The sequence below is a fragment of the Chaetura pelagica genome, unplaced genomic scaffold, assembly GCF_000747805.2.
Source record: "Chaetura pelagica isolate M959 unplaced genomic scaffold, ChaPel_1.0 scaffold9, whole genome shotgun sequence".
Classification (NCBI taxonomy): domain Eukaryota; kingdom Metazoa; phylum Chordata; class Aves; order Apodiformes; family Apodidae; genus Chaetura; species Chaetura pelagica.
The window spans coordinates 882603-905572 of NW_009954494.1; the positions used below are offsets into that span (position 1 = coordinate 882603).

Below are 22970 nucleotides of genomic sequence, written 5' to 3' on the forward strand. Positions count from 1 at the left end.
CATGTTCTTTTCTCTCTGTAAGATGAAAAAGCACCAAGCAGATAGTAAGGCATCTGGTGTGGATATACTTCTCATGTGCCTATGGGCATCCCCTACATTGTCATACAATTATAGAATAATTTAGGAGGTCATCTTGTCAAATCTTTGCTCAAAGCAAGGCCACAATTTCCAAGTGAGATCAAGTTGCTGAGGGCCCCATCTGTCTGAGTTTTGCCTGTCTCCAAGGATGGAGATTTTGCAGCCTTGCTAGACATCCTATATTTCACCACCCTGGCTGTGAACTTTGTTGTCCTGTGTATAGCCAGAATTTCCCTCATCACGACTTGCATTGGCTTATCATAAATCAGTACATCTTGTGAAAGGCAGTCACATATTAAATAGCAGGTTAAAATACTTGGTGAAGCCAGTTCAGTGTATTAGTTTTAAATTCTGAAGTCTTGGAGTATTTTATGTGGAAAAGATTGTTCTGGAAAAGTACACTTTATTTTATGAATCATTGCAAAGAAAAGATAATAATTAAAGTCTTCTAAAGTTAGGACTATGTGAGAAATAAAACTATTACTCACGCACATATACTAAAGATCAGTGCTTATGTAGAAAGTTGTTCAGTATTGATGGGCTGTAAATGCCAAGCTCCTGTGTACTGAGTTGCAAGATACTATATATTCTAACTGCATTGTGCCAGTCAGTAAAATAGCACTATAAAGTGCTTTTGCATAATTATTTGTTGGGTACATGAGTTGCATTCAGCACTGGAATAACATAGGGCTGATATGAAGCATCATCCTAAGACAATCTGTGCTATAATGAATTCTATTGAGTGGCTTGCAGCTCACTGTAAAGCTCCAATTATTTTGCTTTTCTTAGTCTAAATGCTATTAAATAGCAACTTATTGCAGCAGACTTCAGGGAACATGGGAGAACATCTTAAATGAAGAATAATTGCCTAGAGAGAAATGAGCAGAGAAGCAAGAGAGCAAGTCAGTGTAACACAGGGCTGGGCATTGTCTCTAAGCTTATTTTTCTTGTCAAACATTGTTATTTTCAGCAAGATTAAAAACGCTTTATCTTGTTTGTCTTAGGTATGTGGTGGACGTCTGGAAAACAAAAAGTAACTATAGCATGCTTTGATTTTGAAAAACTGAGAAATGTTACATACATTACTCTGGGCCCTTTCTTGAGGGCTCTTGGAAGCTGAGGTTAAAACCTGGCCAGTTAATGTGCTGACAAATACGTTAATGTGTGTTTTGACAGGGATTCTCATTGAGGTTGAGACCACAGAATGTGGTTGTTTTGCTCATCCAGACAGACCTAATTGCTCTTAGTAAATTAAAGGGCGTAATCATTATAAAACAAGGAAATCACAGCACAAAAGCTCTGTTCATTTATGGGGTTGTGTGGAGATGTGTTTAAAAGGGGTGAGCAGCTGGTGGTGTGTTCACCACTACATCTGTTTTAATGAAATGCAACATATTAAAATCAGAGGAAAATAGGTCTTAGTTTTTCAGTGTGAAGTACTTTCTTGTGGAGATTGCAAAGGGTAACAAAATATATAATTTCTATATCCTCTACTGAAGAAGATGCTGTTTCAGTAACACATTTTTAACTAGTGTGACTTGAATCCTCTAATTATAAAATGAGACCATGTTAATTAATTGACTTATTCAGTAGCTGTTGTTTCCTTTTTTTTCTTCTTTACATTTCACAGTTTAAACAGGAGAAGTCTGTTATACTTCTATGAATATTTAGTTTCACTTTGTCTTTTGGTTGTATCCATATCTACTGATGTATGTGACTGTACAGCATGTCATCCTTAAAATAAATTGTGCAGTTCCATCTGGACTACTGTCTGAGCTCTAAATGCTGCTTGAAATAAAGAAATGCAATTAAATATCTTTCAAAATATTTGGATGCTCCACCTCTTCTTCCACCCTTCCCATGGAACAAATTTTAATTAGTAGGAATTTGTTCCACAGTGGGTGTGAGGGATCTTCTGAAGATAGGGAAGTTCTCTATTCCGTGTAGTATTTATTATAGTACTGTCATGGCCTCTGGCACAAGGAGCAGAACTTGAAGTTTTATGCAACCAGTTCACTCTGCTTTAGTGGTGCCTGGAGCTCATCTGACAAAGATTAACTCAAAGTGAAATACAAATGCTAAGGGGGTTGCAAACCTTTGCAATATACCTAGGGCATTCAGCAACTTCAGTTGAGGCTAAAGCCTAATAAAGCAAAAAGTGGTGTTTCTGTGTTTCAAAGAAATTAGTTTACTTGGGAAAAGTTCTTTGAAAAAGACTTTCATGTAGTTTTACATAACAACTTAGGAAAAATGCCATTTAGAATGGGCTGTCATATACTGTCATTAGGAGAGACTGCTTTGTACATATTTTGTTCTTCAAAGTGTGTGTCCACATGAAATTTCTAGTCAAATTAGCAATTAACAAGCTACATGAAATTGCTGAAGAAGTATGAGTGCAGCTGTATTTATTCAGCTCAACCTTTTAAGATAAACCTTACCTTTGGAGAATTGTGTTTAGAAGAAGCAAAACAAGCTGCACCTAATCCTTTAAAAAAGGTATCTGTTTTTGCTAGATAATGTGCAGTCTGTAGGTTCTTTTTAAATATGTGGTTTGAGGTTTTCTTTGACTATTTCCGTGAAAATGAGTGCATATATATATAAAATACCCTCTGGGAACAGAAGAGTGGCATAAATATGAAGAGCAGAGGGATGAAATAGCTTTATAGCATCAAAAAGTTTCTACCACGGTGCACAGGCACTAATATTCCTGACTGCTGGGCCTGTGTGTGGGACAGAAGAGAATTGAACTGTACTTTTAATGCCAGATGCTCTTGGAGTCTTTACTTCGATATTTTCTTATTGGATTTTTGGGGTTGTTTGCAGCCTTTTTGTTCTCTGCACTTTTTCCTGACTTCACAGCCTTAGTAGTGCTTAATTATAAGCAGAAATTGATAGTTACATTAGAAGCAAAGTAATCTGAACTTGTTTCTTTTAAAGGTCTTTTTGAATGTTTTCAGGAGAGACTCCAAGTTATGGTCTGAGGGGGCACAGGCTAATTTTACAGTATCAGTTTGAAGACCTAGAGAGAGGGCAGTGTTCAGGACCCTGAGGTATCCAGGGGGCAGAACAGAGAGGAGCCAGTATTCCCTTCCAACCTACCCTATAAAAGCCAGGAGAAGGGAAAAGCCCATCCCTTCTGCCCTTCTTCCAGCTTTCACTTGTCTGAAGGATGTCTAGGAGTGACTCGTGTTCCTTGTCTTCAGCTTACTACATGCTCTGCAGGATCTGACTCCATCAGTTGCTGGGAAAAGCCCTGGTCCCTTTTCCTGAGTTGGCTCTGGCCCTCTTCACAGAGTACTAGGATTGAAGAAGAGAGAGCTCTCAGTCACCTCACTGGTTCAGTTATTTTAGCTTTGCTGATCTGCAGGAATTGAAAGAGTATTTGCATATGAAATACACCATGTGAAGAAGTGCTGCACAGCCCCAGAAACTTCTCTCCCTGTTGTGCATTTCTGTCCTAGTCATAAGCTCTGAGGATGGGAATATTCAAGGCTTCTGACAGCTTCAGTTCCCCTCCTTGACCTGTTCATGTTGTCTTAATTTTGGTCAGTGATAAACCATCTTGTCATAACATGAGGACCATGCACAGGTCACTTCTTGTATTTGCCTTACTGACTTGTCTGAGGGCCCTTTCATGCTGCTCTGATTTTTTTTAATTATTTTTTTTTAAAGCTTAACACAGAATTTTAGAACTGTTCTCTGTTGTAGGAAACATCTCTGTCTGTGCTACATGAGATGAACCAAAATACACTCATGGGGTTCTTAATATATAGCCGACAAAACTGCTGCTACTGTAGCTCGGATAATGAGGATGGTATGGTGTGCTGGCTTTTTAATTGTAGTTCTTCTGTTTAATGATTCATTGATCCGTTTTTATTGTGTGCGTCAGTTTCACAAACCTGCAGCAATGGGCTTGCAGCAGAGGACCAGAGCCAGAGAGGGCATTCTTTGACACCAGGGGAGGACTTTGTCCTGGAAGTTCCCTGGACCACCTGCCCTCCAAGCGACTGGTGGCACAGCCAGCATTCTCTGCCCCAAGGGGCTTTTGGAGGGAAAATTCCAAATTTCATGTCAAACATCATAACCCAACTTGAGGTTTGATAACAGAATTGTCTCATTTTCAGCTGGTCCCACAGCTGGGTTTGTGTTTTGAGAAGGTCATCAAGGCTTTCAGTCTCGGCTTTCTCAAAGAACTTGGCTGCAAGCTTTTGTGGGAGGCTAAGACAAGTCAAAAGTGAAAGAAGAGGCCTATCTCTTCCTCTGTGTTCTGACTGATTAGGAGGCTCAGCTTTCTTTGCGTAGAAAGGTAGGTGTTTTCCTCACCATTTTGTCTTTTTAGGATTAACTTCATTCCTTTGTTCTCTGTCTGGGATTGAAAGGTAGACTACCTGGATATGTAGCTTTGTTTCTTTTTTTTTCTCATGTGTGGGAGCAATTCTAGAATAAACTGTGTACTCAAAGCCTGGCATGCAGTACAATGTTGGAGCTTCAGCACATGAATTTGCTTCCTGCAAAGGTGCAAACAGTCATTGGACAAGAGCTGCCAGAGTTTGAAAATGTGGCAGAGGACTTCTTGATCAAATTGTCTGTGTCTGAGTGGAGTCCTTTGTTGTGTGGCTCAGCATTTTGTAGTAATGCTGATGCCACCAGGGCTGGTGAGGACCCCATTACAGGGATGAGAAAGGGTTTCTGCGAAGTCTGCTTCTGCAGTGTAGGCACTGGGACTCCTTGGGAATAACAGGAGGGGCTGGAAACATAGCAGGGAAAGGAGAGAGCAAGTCTTCCATCTTGGAGGACAAAGCCACTGCTAGCAACCTGGATATTTTGGAGCAATCTTAGAGGTAATTTTTTGTCCTTCCAAGCAGCATTATAGAAGGAAAAAGTCCCAGCAGAAAGATGAGTACTACCCACTTGAGTATTCATGTGTGCAGTATAATGAAGAATCTGGTCTTTCCCTGCTAAGCATCTAGTTCTTCCTTCTTGCTTGAACAACATCCAGTGGGATGTAGCAGCCTATAAAGTCCAGGCCACGTATGTGCTGATTCCTCTGGGTGTGCATACAATAAAACTTATTTCTCTTGAGGAAAAAAATGACCAGCTGTCTGAATCAATGTATTATACAGAATTTGTTTATATATAATAGAGAAACAGCTGAAAACAATATCCAGGGACAGACCCTTTCAGTCAGGGAAGTACAATGGATGTTATTCTTAGGAGAATAATTGCAGCTGCTGTGGGCAAGCTCTAGTTTTTGTGCACTCCAGACAGATGTAGGAGAAGAATGGGGATCTCTTGACAGATCAGAAAACCTGGGGATAGTGTTTGAATGTGATGAACTGCTGCTGCAGATAGCTGTTTGATTGTGCCTTTGTTATGAGTCTGATGCTCCTGTTTCAGGTAGTAGCTGGAGTAACAACTGCCTCAACTGCCCTGCAGCTGCAGCTCACAGAAGAGAGGTGGAAAATACAGCATCCTGAGGATGGCTGGTTGAAACAGATGACTAGTTTGGCTGTCTGACTGGCATGTTATAGGACTAGGAGATATCTCAATACAATGAAAATTGAATTTGGAATGATCATTAAAGTTGCCAGCAGCATCTTCAAGTGACTGAACGGGTTGTTTCTGTTGTAGTGATTTTATCTAAAAAACCAGCTACCATACTATGCAGACCGAGGTGCTGCCTCATTCATCCTATTGCAGGCATTAAGAAAAATCTTATTAATAAATATTTTTTTAAAAAAGTGAATTATCTTCTAATTCCCTCATTTTTCTGCAAGCCTCCCACAACTGGGGGGCGTGACAGCACAGCAGCAAATAAGGGTCATCTCGGTTTAGAGTTCTTGTGTATGTAGGAGCTTCTGGGAAGGATGATGAGTTATTACAGTCCACTTTGTATCCCCGTAACTCTCGACAAAGACAAGTGCAGTCAGCCAGCAACACATGGCTCAATGGGAAGTCTTATGGGTAAGCTGGGGTTATACAAAGACATGGGGAAATTGTGCTTTTAGTTCTGCCTCTTGACACATTCTGAGTGGGAAAGCATGTGTATTGGAGCAAACCTTGACATAAAGCAACAATGAAGAAATACTGCTGTGCTAATGACAGCTGGAGCAAAATCAGCTCTCTGATGGTTCAGAGACCTGGGTTCTCATTCATGTTCTTTGGAGAACTTTGTAGATTGAAATGTGCAGAAGGTCCAATGCTCCTGTACCTTAAAGTGAATCTCTTGATAGTTTTTGTCTCAGATCAGATTAATTTTTGAAGTTGGAAGCTTTCCAAGGTGACACTTTGCATTTTACTTCCAATTCAGGTGAGTAGTCCTTGAAATTGCAACAAATTTCATTTTCAGTATGAATTAAACACAGCTTTTCTCTCCTATTTAGTGTCAAAGTCCATGCCTCAAGAGCATTGTCAAGTTTAGATAGAGAAATTGGATTTTCACTACTTAGGTTCAGGAGAAATTTTGTGGTTTTATCATTGTTTAACCAGCTCTTGTTATCTTACAGAAGTTTTCTGTAGGCTGCATTATCTGTGGAAGAAATCTGAGTGTGTTTGGAAAATCCTGACTTATGTTTAAAGGATGATTTTGCTTCCCAACATGGGATAGGCTACTAAGAAAATCACATTGTTTAATGTACCATGGATCATTGCTTGAAGATGAAAAGTAACTTAAGTGCTTAACTGAAAAACTGCTTTCCTGGTATGATACGTAGCCCAGCTAGGGTTATGAACAGATCTTATGGAATGAAAATCTTGTTCTCCAATGTCTTCCTGGGTTAGGCAGAATCAAGCTTTGTGGTGGAGAGTTTAAAAAGAAAAGAAAAAGTGTTGTTTCATCTTACTGCATTTGATGCAATGTCTGAACGTTCACAGCTGAGCGGAAGTGTAGGACTGGCAACACCCTTGAAGGTCTTGCCCTGGTACAAAACTGCACATGGTATCAGTAATAATGAATCTGTTGATTTTACTCAAGAGAACTTTGGGTACAAGTATGGTTTGTTATTTTTTCTTTTAGTCCTACTTGTACATGTCTAGCTTAAAGTTGCCTCTTGTTAAGTACAGTTTTGTTCAAAAGCTTTTTTTTCTGACTTGTCAAAGTTTTCTGAGATAGACACATCAAGGGAACCATAGAAGTGCAAGAAAGGTATTGATTTATTTGATTTTGTTTTGTGAATTTCTTTCTTAAAGGTCCAACAAAATCCCTAGACTTAAGAATTTTGGTGGATTTTTTACCTTTGCATAGAATGTAGCAAGTGTTTACACCAAATGTTCCCTGAGTAGCACTTCTGATTTGTTTTGCAAAGGACTGGACAAAGGCTTTTTTGGAAGGTTAACTTCTTTTACTGTTAAAAGCAAGATTACAAATGTAGGGCTTGGGTTATGTATTTTCATCTACTAAGAGAGTACAGCTTCTTGTGACTTCACAACTGGAGAAGGAAAGATGTTACAAACCTTGAAGTTGGAAAAGTCATGCTTTCTGCAGGTTGTGACCATTAGAATGAGGTTATCCTTTGCAGGCAGTTTTGATACTGCAGCCAAATTCAGACATGCTGTAAACTGTTTAAATTTGCCAATAGTCAATAACATGTTCTTTAATAATTTTATCTGGGAGGGGATACATATTCATATGAATTGAGGGTTCAGCCCATCATGCTTTCTCATATGCATAATTTTTGAGCATAGGCTTCTAGGCTGTTGCTCTTGAATTAGAAATTCAAATATGGGTAATTTTAAATTTTTCTGAGTTGTGTTTAGTTTTAAAGAAATGGAAGTGCTTTTTGCCTAAACACTGTGTTGTGGCGTGGAGATAGGGTGTGAATGTGTGTCATCAAGAACGATCTTTTAGGTGACAGTAAAGTAAGAAAGAATTTTTGCTGTTAAAGGGCATCCTTTTGTCTTTCAGTCTCTGCAGGCAGAGATAAGAGATGACTTCTTACTCTCTGTATGAAAAGAAGAATTTCTAGTATAGATTTTTAAAATTTATTTTACAACCTGTGTGGTATGTTCTGTTGTGCAGTTAGGGAAATTGCATTCTGAATACATTTTTTGGGGTCAATGTGTATATATGTATATTTGTCATTAATACAGGAACTGTTTCTGTTTAAGTGGTATGTATATTTATATATCTTTAATGTAGAGACTAGCATGACTTGCCCATTTTCATTCTTTGAATTTTTTCTTAGGAAGCAAAACATAAATACAAAATAGCCTGGTATGCAAAGGGAAGTATACTAACACAGTGGAAGGAAAGACATTCAGAAACATTCCTTCCTTTAGTGGGAAGCCATTCTTCCCACTATTGTGCTAGTCAGCCTTCCTCTGAACAAAGCCCTTCATAGTATCTCTAATTCCTGCATGTAAACTGTAACTTTTCAGAATGTTCTTTAAAAGGTTTTTTAAACATTACCTGTAATGTCCTCTGTGGTCATGTGGGAAGCCTGTGATAGAGCCATGAATGTGTGAAGCAGACCATTCGATTCCCAGTCTTCCTTCTGTCTGCTATTGTGGTGAATTGGGTTGCTTTATTTTGCCGGCTCACCATTCCTGATTACGATCATCATCATCTCAGCATGTTCCAACTGTGTTATTACAATTCAACACACTCACTAACTGTTTTTCTTTAAGGTCACTAAAATGAGATACTTAAAAGGCACTGGCTTGCTTGAAGCATTTGGATCTTAACATTTTTTCCAGTCTGTTACTACATGCCAGCTCAGCCTCAGCTCCTGAATATGCAGCATTCACACAGCATTCGCCACCTGTAGTCCATGTTTTGCCAAAGTATTACTTCATTCATAGTAAAGAAGGGGTAATTCCTTAGCTCCTGCTTTCCTGTTCTGTTATAGCATGTATGTAGTGAGGATTTAGGGTGTAGCAAGTCTGCATTCCTTTCCTTCTCTCCTCGATATGGATCCTTATGTATGTAAATCCATTGCAAACCATTTAAATGATAGGCCTATGTGGCCATCTGCGCACATGAAGAAATTACACATTAGGTGTAGATTGCTGTCAGTTCTGCAAGTGTTAAGAACTTTCTACTTTCCCGCATTTAGTTAGTTAAATTTGCATTAATTAAGTTCCTGTCTTATTCTTGTCCTTCCGTCAACTGGGTCAAGAACTCAGCTTTCTCTGTGATGGAGTTAGTTTATATTGAATTTGAGAAATAACTTCTAAATGGTCCTTATAATGGATTGCAGAGACTTTGAGGACAAGCAGTCAAATTCTTGATTAGCTGTTCTGCCAGAAAAAAAAAATAGCAGTGAATCAAAACTATGGGCATCTTCCCAGGCAAGAATTTAGTGTTATTCCAAAGAGCCTTTTTAAAGCCATTTTCCCTGGTAGCGATAAGTAAAGCAACTTTTAAGCAGATGGAATAGTCCTCTTAAAATGAAATATGATGCTCCAGGGTGGTGGTAAAAGAAAATACTATTTCTGGTTCAAGTCACACGTAACAGATCATGGCTGTTAAGGCCCTTTGTAAAATGAATTGGTATTGACTGCCTGGTTTCTCTTGCAGGTCATTAGCTTGTCAGTTAATTGGAAAGCTGGTGAGGGACTTCTCTAGGATGGTGTTTTGTGTTAGAAGAAAACAACCCAGGAATAAACTTAGTTAAAAGCTGTTCATAGCTGGGTAACTATGGCTGGATCATACACGATTTTTACTGCTGTGTGTGAATTGTGTGATGGTCTAATCTTTAAAAGGGATAAGAGATTCCTATGGTATTGCTCCAAAGGCTAACAAGGATTCAAAATAGGATGCCACTGTGAAATTCATACCATAAATAATACACATGCACTTGTAAGAGTCTCTGTGAATGCTGCAACTCTAACAAAAGGGTTCTCTAGATTCAAGTCTGTGGTTAATGCAGCTATTGCTAGCTTGAGTCAAAATAATGGTTTACTAATTCTTTACTGATGTGTGTCAGACTAATATAAAATTATCTTTAAAGTACAGTTCTTCAAAATTCTCTTAAAACTATAGTTCTGTTGTCATTGCAACGACAGTGTGCAATTCACTATTTATTTTTCAGTGAGTTGATAGATGTTCATAAAGAGGAAATTTGGGTATAAAGAGGAGGGTTTTTTCCATACTCAGCACCTGGACCTGAAAGTCTGCATGAGCTTGTGCATCCTTGTTAGCCATATGGACTGTACAACTGAGTCTTAGTTTGTGATGCTGTTTTGGATGCATGGTTTAAAACGAAAACAAAAATTGCACTGTTTTCCTCTTGGCTGTGTGAGTTCTGCAGAGGAGTGAAACATATGAACCTGGGGCAGCTTTCTGTGAGGAAAGTAAACAAATTTTTTAAATGGAGGTGCCATCTCTTTACTGTTGTTCTTCTGGCTATAACTGCACTTTACATTTTATCAGAACAATTGGGTCAGTCACCCCTTATTCATTCAATTACACACCGCAGCCTTGCTGCTCCCCGTTGACATCTGTACACAAAGCCCAGCTCTTTTTTACATAACCTGACCAGCTCGGACACTGATCATGGTGGGAGATGCTGAAAGTTGCTGGGAGCTCCAGAGCCTGAGAAAAAAAAGGCTAAATAGTTAATTCCCTCTGGCATATCCAGAGGCAAGCAGGAAGCTGATAATGGCATAATTAGACATGTATTATTTTGTGTTTTGCCCATATATTGCTGTCAAAAAGGGAGAAATTGGAGAGTGCTCTGTGGGAAATATTGTTAAACCACTTTTACGTAGCTAGCCAGCTGTATTACTGTTTGTTGCCTTACACAGGCGTTGATTTACACTGTCAGGAGCTATTTCTGAGGAGACTGCCTCATCTGGAGCTGGAGGGACCCCTGCATGCTGTGGTGGTAATGAGGTGACTGGATTTGCTGGGCTGTAGATTGAAAAGGTGTGTTCTCCATGAAGCAGGGCATTAGGGAAAGCAGTGCAAATAGCTGTCTCATTAACACGATTAATTGTTAAACAGGACAGCTAAATTGTGCCTCTGAGGCTGCCTTTCTTCTCAGTGCAGCTGGCCAAGATGGCCCAGCCAGTGGGTGGTCAGTGAGTGCAAGTCCAAACAGGACTGTAGATGCTGTGCTTGGAAAATACGATGGAGCTTGGAAAATACGGAGGAGCAAATTCTCAAAACAAAACTGAAATGCGTAGAGGCAGGCAGCAGGGACTGTGTGCATGTTAAAACAGGCACTCGGTCTTCATGTGCTTTCTGAATAGAAGTGTTTCTTCCACCTGGAAAATGAATACAATACTGCCTCATCTTGTGAGAGTATCATTGAAATAAATTCCTTGGAGTTTATGACATGTCAGGGTACATTGGTGCCGAAGGTGAAAGGAAAGCTCAGAAATAAATTAATAATTCTTTATTTGGGAAAAATACCACTGGTAGCTTGTGAAAGGAGTGCAATTATTATAATACAGTCAAAAGGAAGAATTGAAATGCTGCTGGTGGGGAGTGCTGACTGTCATCTCCACTGAAATGAGGCGTCTGATGGAAAACAAAATAGCGTGTGATAATGTAATTGAACACTGTAGAAAAGTGTATGCCTGCTAACTAGGAGGGAGAGAAGTTGCAGAAATAATCTCTATGCTAACTCCCAGTGTTTGATTTGACTAGGAGTTTTGAACTTTATATTAAAAATGTAACTTGTGATTTATTTACAAGCACCAATGGCACAGGTTTACATATGTTCATTAGTGTTAAATTAGTAAACATATCTGTATATGTGGAAGAAAATCTTGAATTTGTTTAAGCATAGACTATGTCTCCATTTCAGCCCACTGTTGAATCAATGTGGTACAAATATTTTGTAGGTTTTTAATAAACTAGACAGAGTAGGGATATTTCATATCAAATTACCATGAGAACAAGTGACTGCACTTGAATTTCTGGCAGAGTTGGAAACTGACTTATTAGTGGGGAGTTATATGCAAACTCTTCGTGTCAAACACCTTTGTGTTAGGTGTTTGGATGGTAGCCTGGCAAAGCACCAGTCCTGGACACTGCTGGGAACTTCTAAGATATTTTGGTTACAGAAATAATCATCATTGTGTTTCAAACGAAAAGTAAAATGCTTATCAAGTCATTAATTAAGAACTGCAAAGCTAGCAAAAGCCTACAAACCGTTTTGCAAATAAACAGGACTAAGTTCATAGAAATTGGGTGAAAACAAAAAAACCCAACAAAACCAAAAAACTAGCAACACTGAAACCAAATACACAGATTTTTATCTTGGTATAGGCTCTTTTGTGTTTGTATGAGTCATCTTACAGCCTATGTGTGAAAATGTGTCTTGTGTAGCAGACCATGATGAGCAGAGAAGGTCAATTTTAATTTATTTTGTTCTAATCCCTTCTAGCCTTCAAGAAAAAGATCAGTCATTCAACACATCCATTAAAGAAACTACTGTGAAGGTAAGTGCTTGTCAGTTTTCAGTTCTTCAGAATATTTGGAGTAGCAGATAATACCTTGTATCTTAATAAATTATCTGTGTTTTAGAAAGTTGACTTTGTTATGTTTCTTCTGAATGGATTTTGGATGTAAATATTTTTAAGCATAGACTCCAAACTCACAGACACCCCTGTAACTTATATTTGCATAGACCACAGAGATTATGCTTAAGGGAACAGATGGAATAATCTGTTGTTTCTTGGCTTATGTTTATTAGTGATCAGTCTTCTTGGTGTTTTCCATTTAGGGACAGACTCCTCAGTATCATGAAATGAAAGAGAACTCTGGTCACAGCTGATGTTTTCACTTTTAATACAGAGACTCTTCCTTACTGACTGGTTTCCTTGGTGTGAAGGAAGACCATAACTGAAGGACCTTTTTTTCCCCACCATTTCACTAATAAATAACTAGTGATCTAATTCTCATGCCCCTTTAAAAATACAAAGAAAAATGATGTGGCATTTCTAGCATATCTTTTGTTTCTAACCAGATATGTGAATATTTTCCCTTTAGTTTTTTTATGTGTATATATATATATCTATATATAGATAGATATCTATGTATCTATGGCCTCCTTCCAAGAGAGAGCATACAGAAGTTTTCTTTTTATTTCAGAGTGGCTCAATGAGCAACAGAGCATCTTTGCTGGAGGAGGGCTCTAGGAAAAAAGTCCATTTATTGTAGCTAATTCATTTAGGTCTATATGGAACAGGGAGTGGAAAATATTTCTGGGTTTTGATCAGTAAAGAATTTTATACTGTGAAATAAGTTGATTTTTCATGTTCTTTCTCTAATATCACTCACCAAAATTAGTGAAAATTTTATCCTTTATGATCTGTTCTTCCTAGACATCTTGACCAACACTTTTAGCATGCACTGTTAAAAAAATGTTATTTTATAACAATAGTATCTAGAGATCTTTTCAATAAGAGCTGAAACATTGGATAAGAATTGAGAAGTCTATGAGGTGGAATTCCACAGCCTGTTTGTTTCTTTAAAAATTCAGTAGGTAAAATATTATCTTTATTTCATTCCATTAATTTGTGATGTTTTTTACTTATTAGGAAAGATAAATAGGAAGCACATAATGAGACTCTTCCAAATAATTTATTATTTTATTTCTTCAGATCAACTCATCCTGTTATTTTCTTCCCAAATGGAATAGAGCTGATCTTTTAAACCTTTTCATCGTATGGGGAAAACACTACCTTGTAAGAGATCTTTTCTTTCCCCTTGTGGGACTAAGTATTTATATGGGCCTTTCTGCCTCATCTGTGTTGTTTTTAGCTGAGGCTTTGAAAGCTAAGATTAGCCAGTTAATGAAGGGAACAATCTCCCTTATCCACCATGTTCTGTCAGAAATTAGTATCTGCTTTTACTAATAGCAGGATTGTGCTGTATGGGAGATCCAGGTCCTGTTCAGGCAGTGTAAAAAGTTTTTCTCTCTTTTCCAAGGTGCTGTTGTAAAGAAATGAAGGTTACTCTTTTTTTTTTTTTCTTGAGATGGTAGAAGAAACAGTAAATTTCAGTGCTTTAGTCAGTGTTCTTGTCCCAGTTTTCTGCTGCTTTGGATTAACATTATATGCTGGCAAGATGGAAGAGGATGACAATGGGAAAATTTGCTTTTGATATTTTGCTGCTTTTCATTTTGTTCCCACATATCTTTGTTAACCGGCATCCTACTGGTTTCAGATAGCCTGCTTTTTTGAATAGTGTTTATATGTCTGAACACAGAATTTAAAGTTACAGTCCTAAACAAGAGACTTTTGGGGGTTTTGTTTTGTTTTGTTGTTTGTTTGTTTTTTAAAGCATGCTTTAAAAACCCCTCACAAACCATTGAAGAGGATTTTTAAATAGAGACAGTAATATTTGACTGTGAAGAATTTTCCTAAAACTGAAAGGGAATTTTTTTAGACTTGGAGCTCATTGGTCCTCAGGCTGCAGCAGAGCTGGTCACTGAGAACAGGGAAAGGGCATTGCTGGGGCCTGAGGCACTTGTGATCAGGCTGGTTAGGGGAGGATGGAGCAAAGAAGGACACTGGCTTTGTGAATGTTCATCATCCTTCTTAGCTAAGAAACAGGCTTTTGTCAGTGGCTGAACAGGCTACTGCAGTGAACAACAGTAGTTCTTATTAAGATAAAATAATTAGAAAAAATGCAAGGACTTGGAGCTTGTAGAGAAGAGCTGATGTAACCCAGGAGCAGTGCTATTAATTTAGGGGGTGTTACATTATTTTGCCTCTCCAAGTTGCTCATTTAGTTTTGTCGCATGGTGTCATAAGATAGCTCTGAAGATTAATGTTGTTCATTTATCTACAGAATACACGTGACATAGATACAAGCAGAGGATGGGTAAAGTACTTATCTCATGTTCCAGAAGAATTGTCTCTGCGAGCCAGAGGAACTTCCTTTCAGCCTCTGGTTCCTGCATTTCACCCATTAATAAAGAGTGCCAGTGAGCTTCGTTCTGACAGTAGTGCTTACACAGTGGACAGTGCTCACTAGAAACTGATTAAACCTTCCAGCTTATTTTGCATAATTGCCAAACAGCTGTGTATTGGTAATGACTTTAAGTTACTACCAGCATGGGGTATTATTCATGCAGTTTTCCTGGAGCCGAAAGATTCCCCATCTAATTGCAATTCACTGAGCCATTCAGTACCTCTAAAGAGAGAGTGCTGCTTAGAAAGAAGTCATTAAAAACTTTCAGATTTATTTTGGAGATGTGAGACAGAAATGGCCTTTGGGTTCTTTGGGCACATCTATTCACCTCTGACAGGTTTGCATTTTTAAAAGCATTTTGAGTGAATTAGTAGGCAAGTCACTTAGATGGGAGTACTGAAACAAAGTGAAATATCTGGGAATTGAAAAATTATAATAGGTGCAGAAGTTATGAGATATATGTATTTTTAAATTAGTTGGAAGACTGAAGTCTTTTGATAGTAACAGTTACTGCTTGGAGGATAGTTCTGTTGACTCAAGAAAAAAATATGACCCATTTATGGTTAATAGTAGCTTTCAGCTAAAGCAAGACAGTATTATCCATTTAAAAGGATTTTCAGTTAGTGTCATATCTCAATTATTTTACTTTAGTTGTACAAACAGAGAAGCCGTTAGAGCTGTAAAGCTTTTGCTCTTAAAAAGTGAAGTGAAGCTGTGCTTCTGCTTATAAGCATAGTATATACACTTGTTTCTCAGGGGGAAAGAAAAGTCAAGGCGGGCATGGAAACTTTCCTCTGGAGATTTCATTCCAGATCTCATCTCTTCATAGCTGGCCTAGGCCTCTCTTGACTATTACTCTACCCTTGGTTCTAATGAATGCAATGTTATCTCAAGTATCAGCTGCCATTTTAAGCAAGCATTTGATGTCTGCCTTCAGATTTGCCTTAGTTTGATGAAGAGTCTTTCTATTTGTTAATTTTATTTTCCTTCACAAATGATGCCATGTGGAGTAAGAACCAACATTTTTGAATGTGTGGGAGTTGTATGAGTTGAGTATGCTGTATAAGAGTCTTCTGAGGTGGTAACGTACACTTAAATGTAAAGCACAGAAACAGTTGAACTTTTTTTCCCATCTCTCTCCATGTTTTTAATACCAGTCCTGATTAATTGTTGAAGGAATTTCCAGTTAAAAAGACAAAAAAGAGAGAGAAGGAAAGTAAAAATCTTGAACCTCAGTCAACTGTGTCCCCTGATTGCTGAACAAAGTACAGTATTGAGCTGGTATAACCTTATTTATTGCCTGTGCAGAGAATGATGATGGCTGCTTTGCCTTTTTTCAGTTAAGATGTGTGGCACGGTATGTTTTGTATAAAAATCTCCATACATCCTGTGTTATGACATCTTAAATTCCAAACATTGGCTTATTTACACTGCAGGTATCACTGGTAATGCTGAAATTGTACAGAATTCCTATGATAGCCATTCTTGTATGTGCAGCCTCAGTATCTTGTAGTGAAACACGTTCTCTCATATGCAAGTAGTGAATGATAGTACTGTTGCCTGTTTTGGTAATGAAATGTGCAGCAAAGCCTGGAAACTTTGATTCATGTTGGGGATTTCTGTAAAGACATCACTTTTTATTAAGCTTCTTCACCTTGCTGTAGGATGTTATGTCGTGTCTGTAAACCAAGAACATTTGAAGCCCCTTCTAATTTGCCTTATACTTTAACATGAATGAATTATATATCATGGTTGTCTGCCTCAATCTAGGTTTGTACGAGTCAGAAACTCTGCAGTACTTTGAGGAGGAAAGTGAGTGATATTGAGACTCAGCTGCCAGCTCTACTTGAAGCCAAAATGCTGGCTGTTTCAGGTAAGTTTTAAGTGGCAAGAAGGACTAACATTGATGAGTGGTATATTAGAGCAAATGTTGACCTTTTCATAGCTGCAGCTTCTTAGGAAAAGTCCTTGGTGTGCCCTTGTTGAGATCCCTTGTTGTAATGGCAAGTCCAGCAGAACTGGGCTGAGTGAGGTACTTGAGGCCCTTTTTCACAGTTGGGAACTGCTGGGGAAATGGATGCTGGGTGCTAGGCAGTAAACAAGCAAAAACCATTATATTTTTCCATAGGTGGAATTGATTAATAATTATCAATAGCTGTTCCTGGGCCTTACAAGTTATATGCCTAGAGCTGTCTAGCTAAGACCATAAATTTACAACAATGGTATAATAATTACAAGTGTGGCTATAAATGACACTTTGAAATGGAATACAGTAATTGGCAGTTTCTGCTGTTCAGATCATTAAACAACTATTGTTGGCAGCAAAAGAGCAATTTGGTCCTTGGGAGCACTTGTGCATGTTATTTACAACCAGTAAAACACTGAAATGTGATTACAGAATCTGATACATAACAGCTTTGCATGCCACTTACTTGGGATTACTGCACTGTTCACCAGGGAGAAAAGGCGAAGCACAGTTCTGTCTCAAGTTTGAAGAGCTGGGTTTTCTAATCCAGCAGAAGTGTAAATAGGTGTCTCTTTGCTAGACACCTGCCTCGGAGAGGAAGCTGAATAGGAGGGAATTTTGGTACAAGGAATTTTCCAGTGAGTAAAGTAAGGTTTAGAGGGTTTTTAATACATGTCAAGGCAACATGTTGGTAGCTATCTGTTGGTGATTTACCTTCTCAGTTAGATACAAGAATCTAATACCAGCACACACAAATTATTTTAAAATGAAACCTTGTGCAGAGTCATTTGGTTTGTTTGCCAGAAGTGGATAATGTCAGGCTTAAACAAAATCCTAAAGAAAATTAAGGACCAGATCTTGTATTGATGCTGAGCATCCTCAGTTTCCTTGCTTTTCGTAACACTTTTTAGAAATGGAAACCCTCTCCTTTTTCTGTGTCCACCTGTGCCAAGTGAGCTGAGCAATCACCCTTTCCTGCCTGTAGGCTGTTTGAATGAAGGTAATTTTCTTCCTTTCAGAAATGCTGTCAAAGTTTTCCTCACCCATTTTATTGCTTTCTTGGGAACAAAACAGCCCATAAACTGGAGCTGCAACTGCTTCATACTGCCAGCAGGAAGCAGTTGGCCAGAAAGAGGTACCTCAGTCTGACACTTTAAGAGAGTAAATAACAACTTGAGGATTATTTCCAAGACATTAATAATAGATTTTTATACTTCTGTGTTCTTAAAAGATGTTGCTTATTTCAGGACTGAATTAAAAAGACAATGGTGTTTTCTATAAATACATCACTTTATAGAAACTACAGTTTTTACAATACTGCAACTGGGATTGTCTTTCTGTGCTTTTTAAAGAAGTATCATTTCTATTTCTTAGTACTGAAAGAAGCACTGTTTGTTGGGTTTTTTTTATTCTTACTCTGAAAACCTATTTCAGGGAATTTTAATGGCTGCGAATGATACAATCCTAACTTGTTAATAAAGCAGAATTCTAGAGGGAACTGGTTGAAATTCACAGACACAAGGTAATTTAGAGACACTGTAATTTCTTTACCTCATTCTAAGATGTGGGCACATCTAGTTGTGAGGGCACTTATGTTAAATGCAGAGTAGTATATGGAGGATACAGGGGAGGTACAGGAATAAAAAAAAATAACTCTCAGATGACCTGAAAGTAAAAAAAAATAATTCTGAAAAAAAACCCGGAAATATTTTAGTCTGAGAGCTTGAAGGGATAAATGCAGAAAAAACAGGATGCAGAATGAAATGTAGCTAGCAGAGAAGGAGGTCAGGAAGAAAAGATTTGGTAAATGCAGAAGAGTAAAGAGGAAGGAAGAGATAAAACTAGAGGGTATTGGGTTGGATTTTTTTAACTTCAAGGAAAAACAGTAAGCAGTGGATAATATAGAGAAGGCTGAATTATTCAGTTTCTGTGTATTCCTCTGTTAGGCATAAATGAATGACACCTCTTAAATAACGCATAGTTCAGAAGTGGATCTCAGCTTTCTAAATACTCGTTAAGATTGAGCAACATAGTGGATGTTCATCTCCCCTGAACTCTCAGGCAGCCAACAGAATGTTAATGAACAGCCTGGATATATTCAGTTGTTAGAAGGTGGGAGGATCTTCAGTTGGGTAATATGCAATTATTTAAGGACAGCCTTGGAATAGCATGAAGAGTTTCTTCAAACAACAGGACTAGTGGATGCTGAGAACAACTGGTTTTCTCTAAAGAGATGCTGCATCCTTTTTTGTTTAACGTAGCGCTTTCCTTGAGGAAGCAGTCAGAGTTAAGTGGTTTTGGAACAGTGTCAAAGCAAAAAGGTACCTGAATGCAGTTGAACACATCTGGATTCGTGTATTCCAAAAGTTAAGTTGGATGAGCTTAAGAACGTAGTTATGAAATGATATGTTAGTTTTCAGAGCTTACATGAGATGACTTAATGGTGCGATGACTAAGAAAGCATGATAGCACACCTCAGCCTTCAGTGGCTACCCTGATAGCTTCAGGCAACGTGCATCTTCTACGCGAGCTGTGCTTTCTGTTCTAAATACATCAATTTGCAGTATTGGTGTGATTGTACCACACAATGTAAGAATACAGCCTGTCTTGTTTTGAGAGGAAAACAACACAATAAAAGCAATGTAAGCATAACAATTCTACTTCTGTCAATACAATACCTTGGATTGTAAGGCTGTGTAATAAAAGGTACTGTAAAACATAAGAGACCATGCTACGTATGTGAAGGTCTCTCCACCCTATTTTTGTCTATCGAAGAAGTGTAAATTTAAATTTGGAGGAATAAGAGAAGAGGTTTATGAATCTTTGGGTTATTGAAGGCTGTAGAATAAATATAGTAGATTGAATAAATTGCACTGAGATTTCATGAGGAAAATAAAAAGCTCATACTTGAATGTTCAGGAGGTGTTTCTGTCAACAGTTACAATATAGATCCCATATTTCAACATCTCTGTTACTTCTGATTGGCATTTGACTGTTGTGATAAATAACTTGTAGTTCATACTCCTGAGATGCTAGTCCAGAATTTTCCCCCAAACATAATTAGTAGAATCTTACTATATTGTTCACTGCTTTTTTAAAGTCAGTAGCTCTAGCTAATTATAGCTAACAAGTACTCATGATTGCATGAGATGTTACTGTTGACATACACATTTGTAAATAGTTATCGATGAAATCTGATGGTTTAACATCTAGTAGGGCTTTTTAATTAAAACAAAAGACCTTAATGTCTAAGTGCTTAGAAACCAGCACATGGTTACTATAATAGTTGCTTCTTACAGTAGCTCTTAACATGCTTATAAAAACTTTGTTATCAATTATGGGAAGAGCATGGCAGTACATGATACTCTGTTCTTTCTGTTAGCATCGTATGTCTATTTAGCATGATTATGTGGGGTTTTTTAGTGAATAAATTGCAGATGAAATAATTTCCTTACTGGCTTAGGATTCAAATAGGATAATATGTAAGCAGGTGTGAATGTAACTGTAGAAATATTATTAAAATGTATTTTCGTACTCTGGTCTGTTCTGCAGGAGGGCAAACTATATGTGAGAAATGGCGTGTTTCTCATTTTTTCTTAGTGAAAAAATAGTTTGGAAATAGTAGAGAGGATGTAAGCCAAAATGAATCTTTAGTCATTTTGTCTGTTTCATATATTTGAATAAGAGGTTGTTTGATATATTTATGAATGTCCTCATGAGCTGTGTTTTTTGGTTTTTTTTCCCCTCTCAATCATGCATAATAGCGTGGGTCTAGATAGCCAGAAAGTTGCTGGCAGGGAGTTAAGCAGACATGAAGAAAATACTGAATTCATTATGTAGTTGTCTATGAAGTGCATGTAATTAACTTTCCTTATCTCTTTGCAAATATAAATTAGATTCAAACACAAAAGTTAAGATGAGGTGACTTGTAAGTATTTAAAAAAAAATAAAATTCTGATCTTAAAACTGCTTACACTAGTACGAGATTGTAAGTCATCATCCTCTAATTAACACTGTATTTCGTTACCTGCGATGGGGAGCTTGGAAGTACTGTTGTGGGATTATTTCCACCAGTATAACAAAAAGGTGGTTTTTTTTCCTTATGTCAGCATAGAAGTGTAGTTTCTAAATAACATGACATAAATACTACATAGCGTATTTTCACCAAACTTAATGCTGGGATTGTTGTGTCTCTGCCTGCTCTTTGGTGCTCATTAGGACCAGTACTGCATGGCTCAGAAAGCAACTGTAAGCTCCCAGCCTTCCAGCTTTGGTGCCCAGCATTCCTGTTGGGAATGTGTTAAACATACTCAGAGAGGGGACAGAGCAGTCAGTCTGGAAGATGCCAGTGTAGGCTGAAGGACATTTTCAGCCATGTATCTGAATGTTTTGGTATTGTGGATGTCTTGTTTTCATCCTCATGCTGTAGTCTGTCATTTAATACAGAGATGTGTGGGCATAAAGTTATCCATGTAATGTTGAGATCTTCCGCAGGTATGCTACACAACAGCTCTTAATTTGTCTTTTATTGGAAGGCAGTAGTGGTCCTCTTATTTTTTTATCTTTCCTGTTTCTGAGAGCTGTTGTTTGGTAACAATTTGAGAACTCAGCTGGTCTTACAGGCGAACATACCAGTGTCTCTTTTTGCCTTCTCATAAAGGTTTAGCTTTTTGATAAATTGGAGTCTGATAGAGGTCTGTGTCTTGTCAGATCACATAGCTGGTTCCCTACTTTCAGATTCTTGCTTCCAGCAGCGATCTGGGTTGATGACTTAGATGCATATTAATTCTTCTTCATGCCTTTATTGCAATGACTGGCTCCAGCATACAGTGCTGTGTATTGGCATGTCCTTCCACAACAGTCACTTTATGCTCTTTGAAGTAAAATTTGCTACTTTGTGTTGGTGCAAGTAATGTACTTTTTTGGCAGGCTTATTCACTGATTTAAAAAAATAATGCCAGTGAGCCCATCAAACCAACTCTCAAACAGTCATCAGACCTCAGACAGTTATGCTATTTGTCTTTGTATGCAAACGAGACTGCTGGATGCTACTGGCTTTCAGTAAACTTCAAGGATAATTTATTGTAGCTGAAGCTCCAGCATGGTATGTGACCAGACAGCAGAAAATGATTGCTTCTGTTGCATCAGTCAGTCATGTAACAACTGACTCTCTTTCTCTCCTGTTACTTAAGCTGCTATCCCTGGAGTGGGAGAGAAGTTCAAGTAATCCCTTTTGCAGTTCCTTTTCCAGGATTTTGTGCCTAAAGGAGAAATGTTAGATGGGGAGAGCTGAGAAGGGAAGGCCTTCTTGCCTCATGGTAAGGGTGTGTTGTGGTCTGGGGGGAACCTGAGAAAACCACTGTACAGTTTGCAGAAGGGGACAGTGATGTCCCTCTTCCCACTGACTGTCCAGGGACCTAAGGTGACAAACCTCTAAATCTCAGTGCATGCACTTTTGGTGCCTAAACCTAGGTGGCACAAATATTTCTCTCCCTGATCCTTCTCTGGTTTTCTTTCCTGACCTGGGAGTAATGTGCTCCTGGGCTACACTTGTCAACCCCAGTGCAGGCATTTGAGAGAGCATCTGGTCGTGTGGCAGTCACCAGTAACTATTGCTCCTTGGAACAGGTTGTGTCTTCATATTGCTAACTTGTCATCTTCCAAATCTCTGCCTTAAAAATTTAACTTGAGCCTTTGAGTTGTTATTTCTGATTTAAAATTTTATTGTGGTCTTTGTTTGTTGGGGTTTTTTTGATTCCTTGGTTGCTCTGTGGTGACTGATTCAGTCCAGGAACAAGAGGCTTTCTGTGGCAGAGCTCTCCTCCTCCAAAAGTATGTCTTTGGGTTTCTTGCCTGCTTCTTGGTGAATTTTAATACTATATCTTTCAGGATCACATCAATCATTCAGTTGCATTAAGCTTCATCAAAGTGTTGGCATGTGTTACTGCTTAACAATAATTGTGATTCAGATATGCTGGAATTTCTATAAAATGTTTCAGGAGATAATAGACTGTCCCTCATTTGCTATTTGTTTTTTTTCAGAGGTGCAAACACTGG

General features: G+C 38.2%; 1 protein-coding gene across 1 annotated transcript in view; it reads left to right on the top strand.

The window, feature by feature from the left end:
- DISC1 (disrupted in schizophrenia 1) overlaps nt 1-22970 on the top strand; it is a 176460-nt gene that overhangs the window by 51521 nt on the left and 101969 nt on the right. Inside the window, 2 exon segments of the mRNA XM_010004550.1 lie at nt 12414-12468; nt 16718-16824. Of these exon segments, the coding sequence (XP_010002852.1) occupies nt 12414-12468; nt 16718-16824 (162 nt within the window).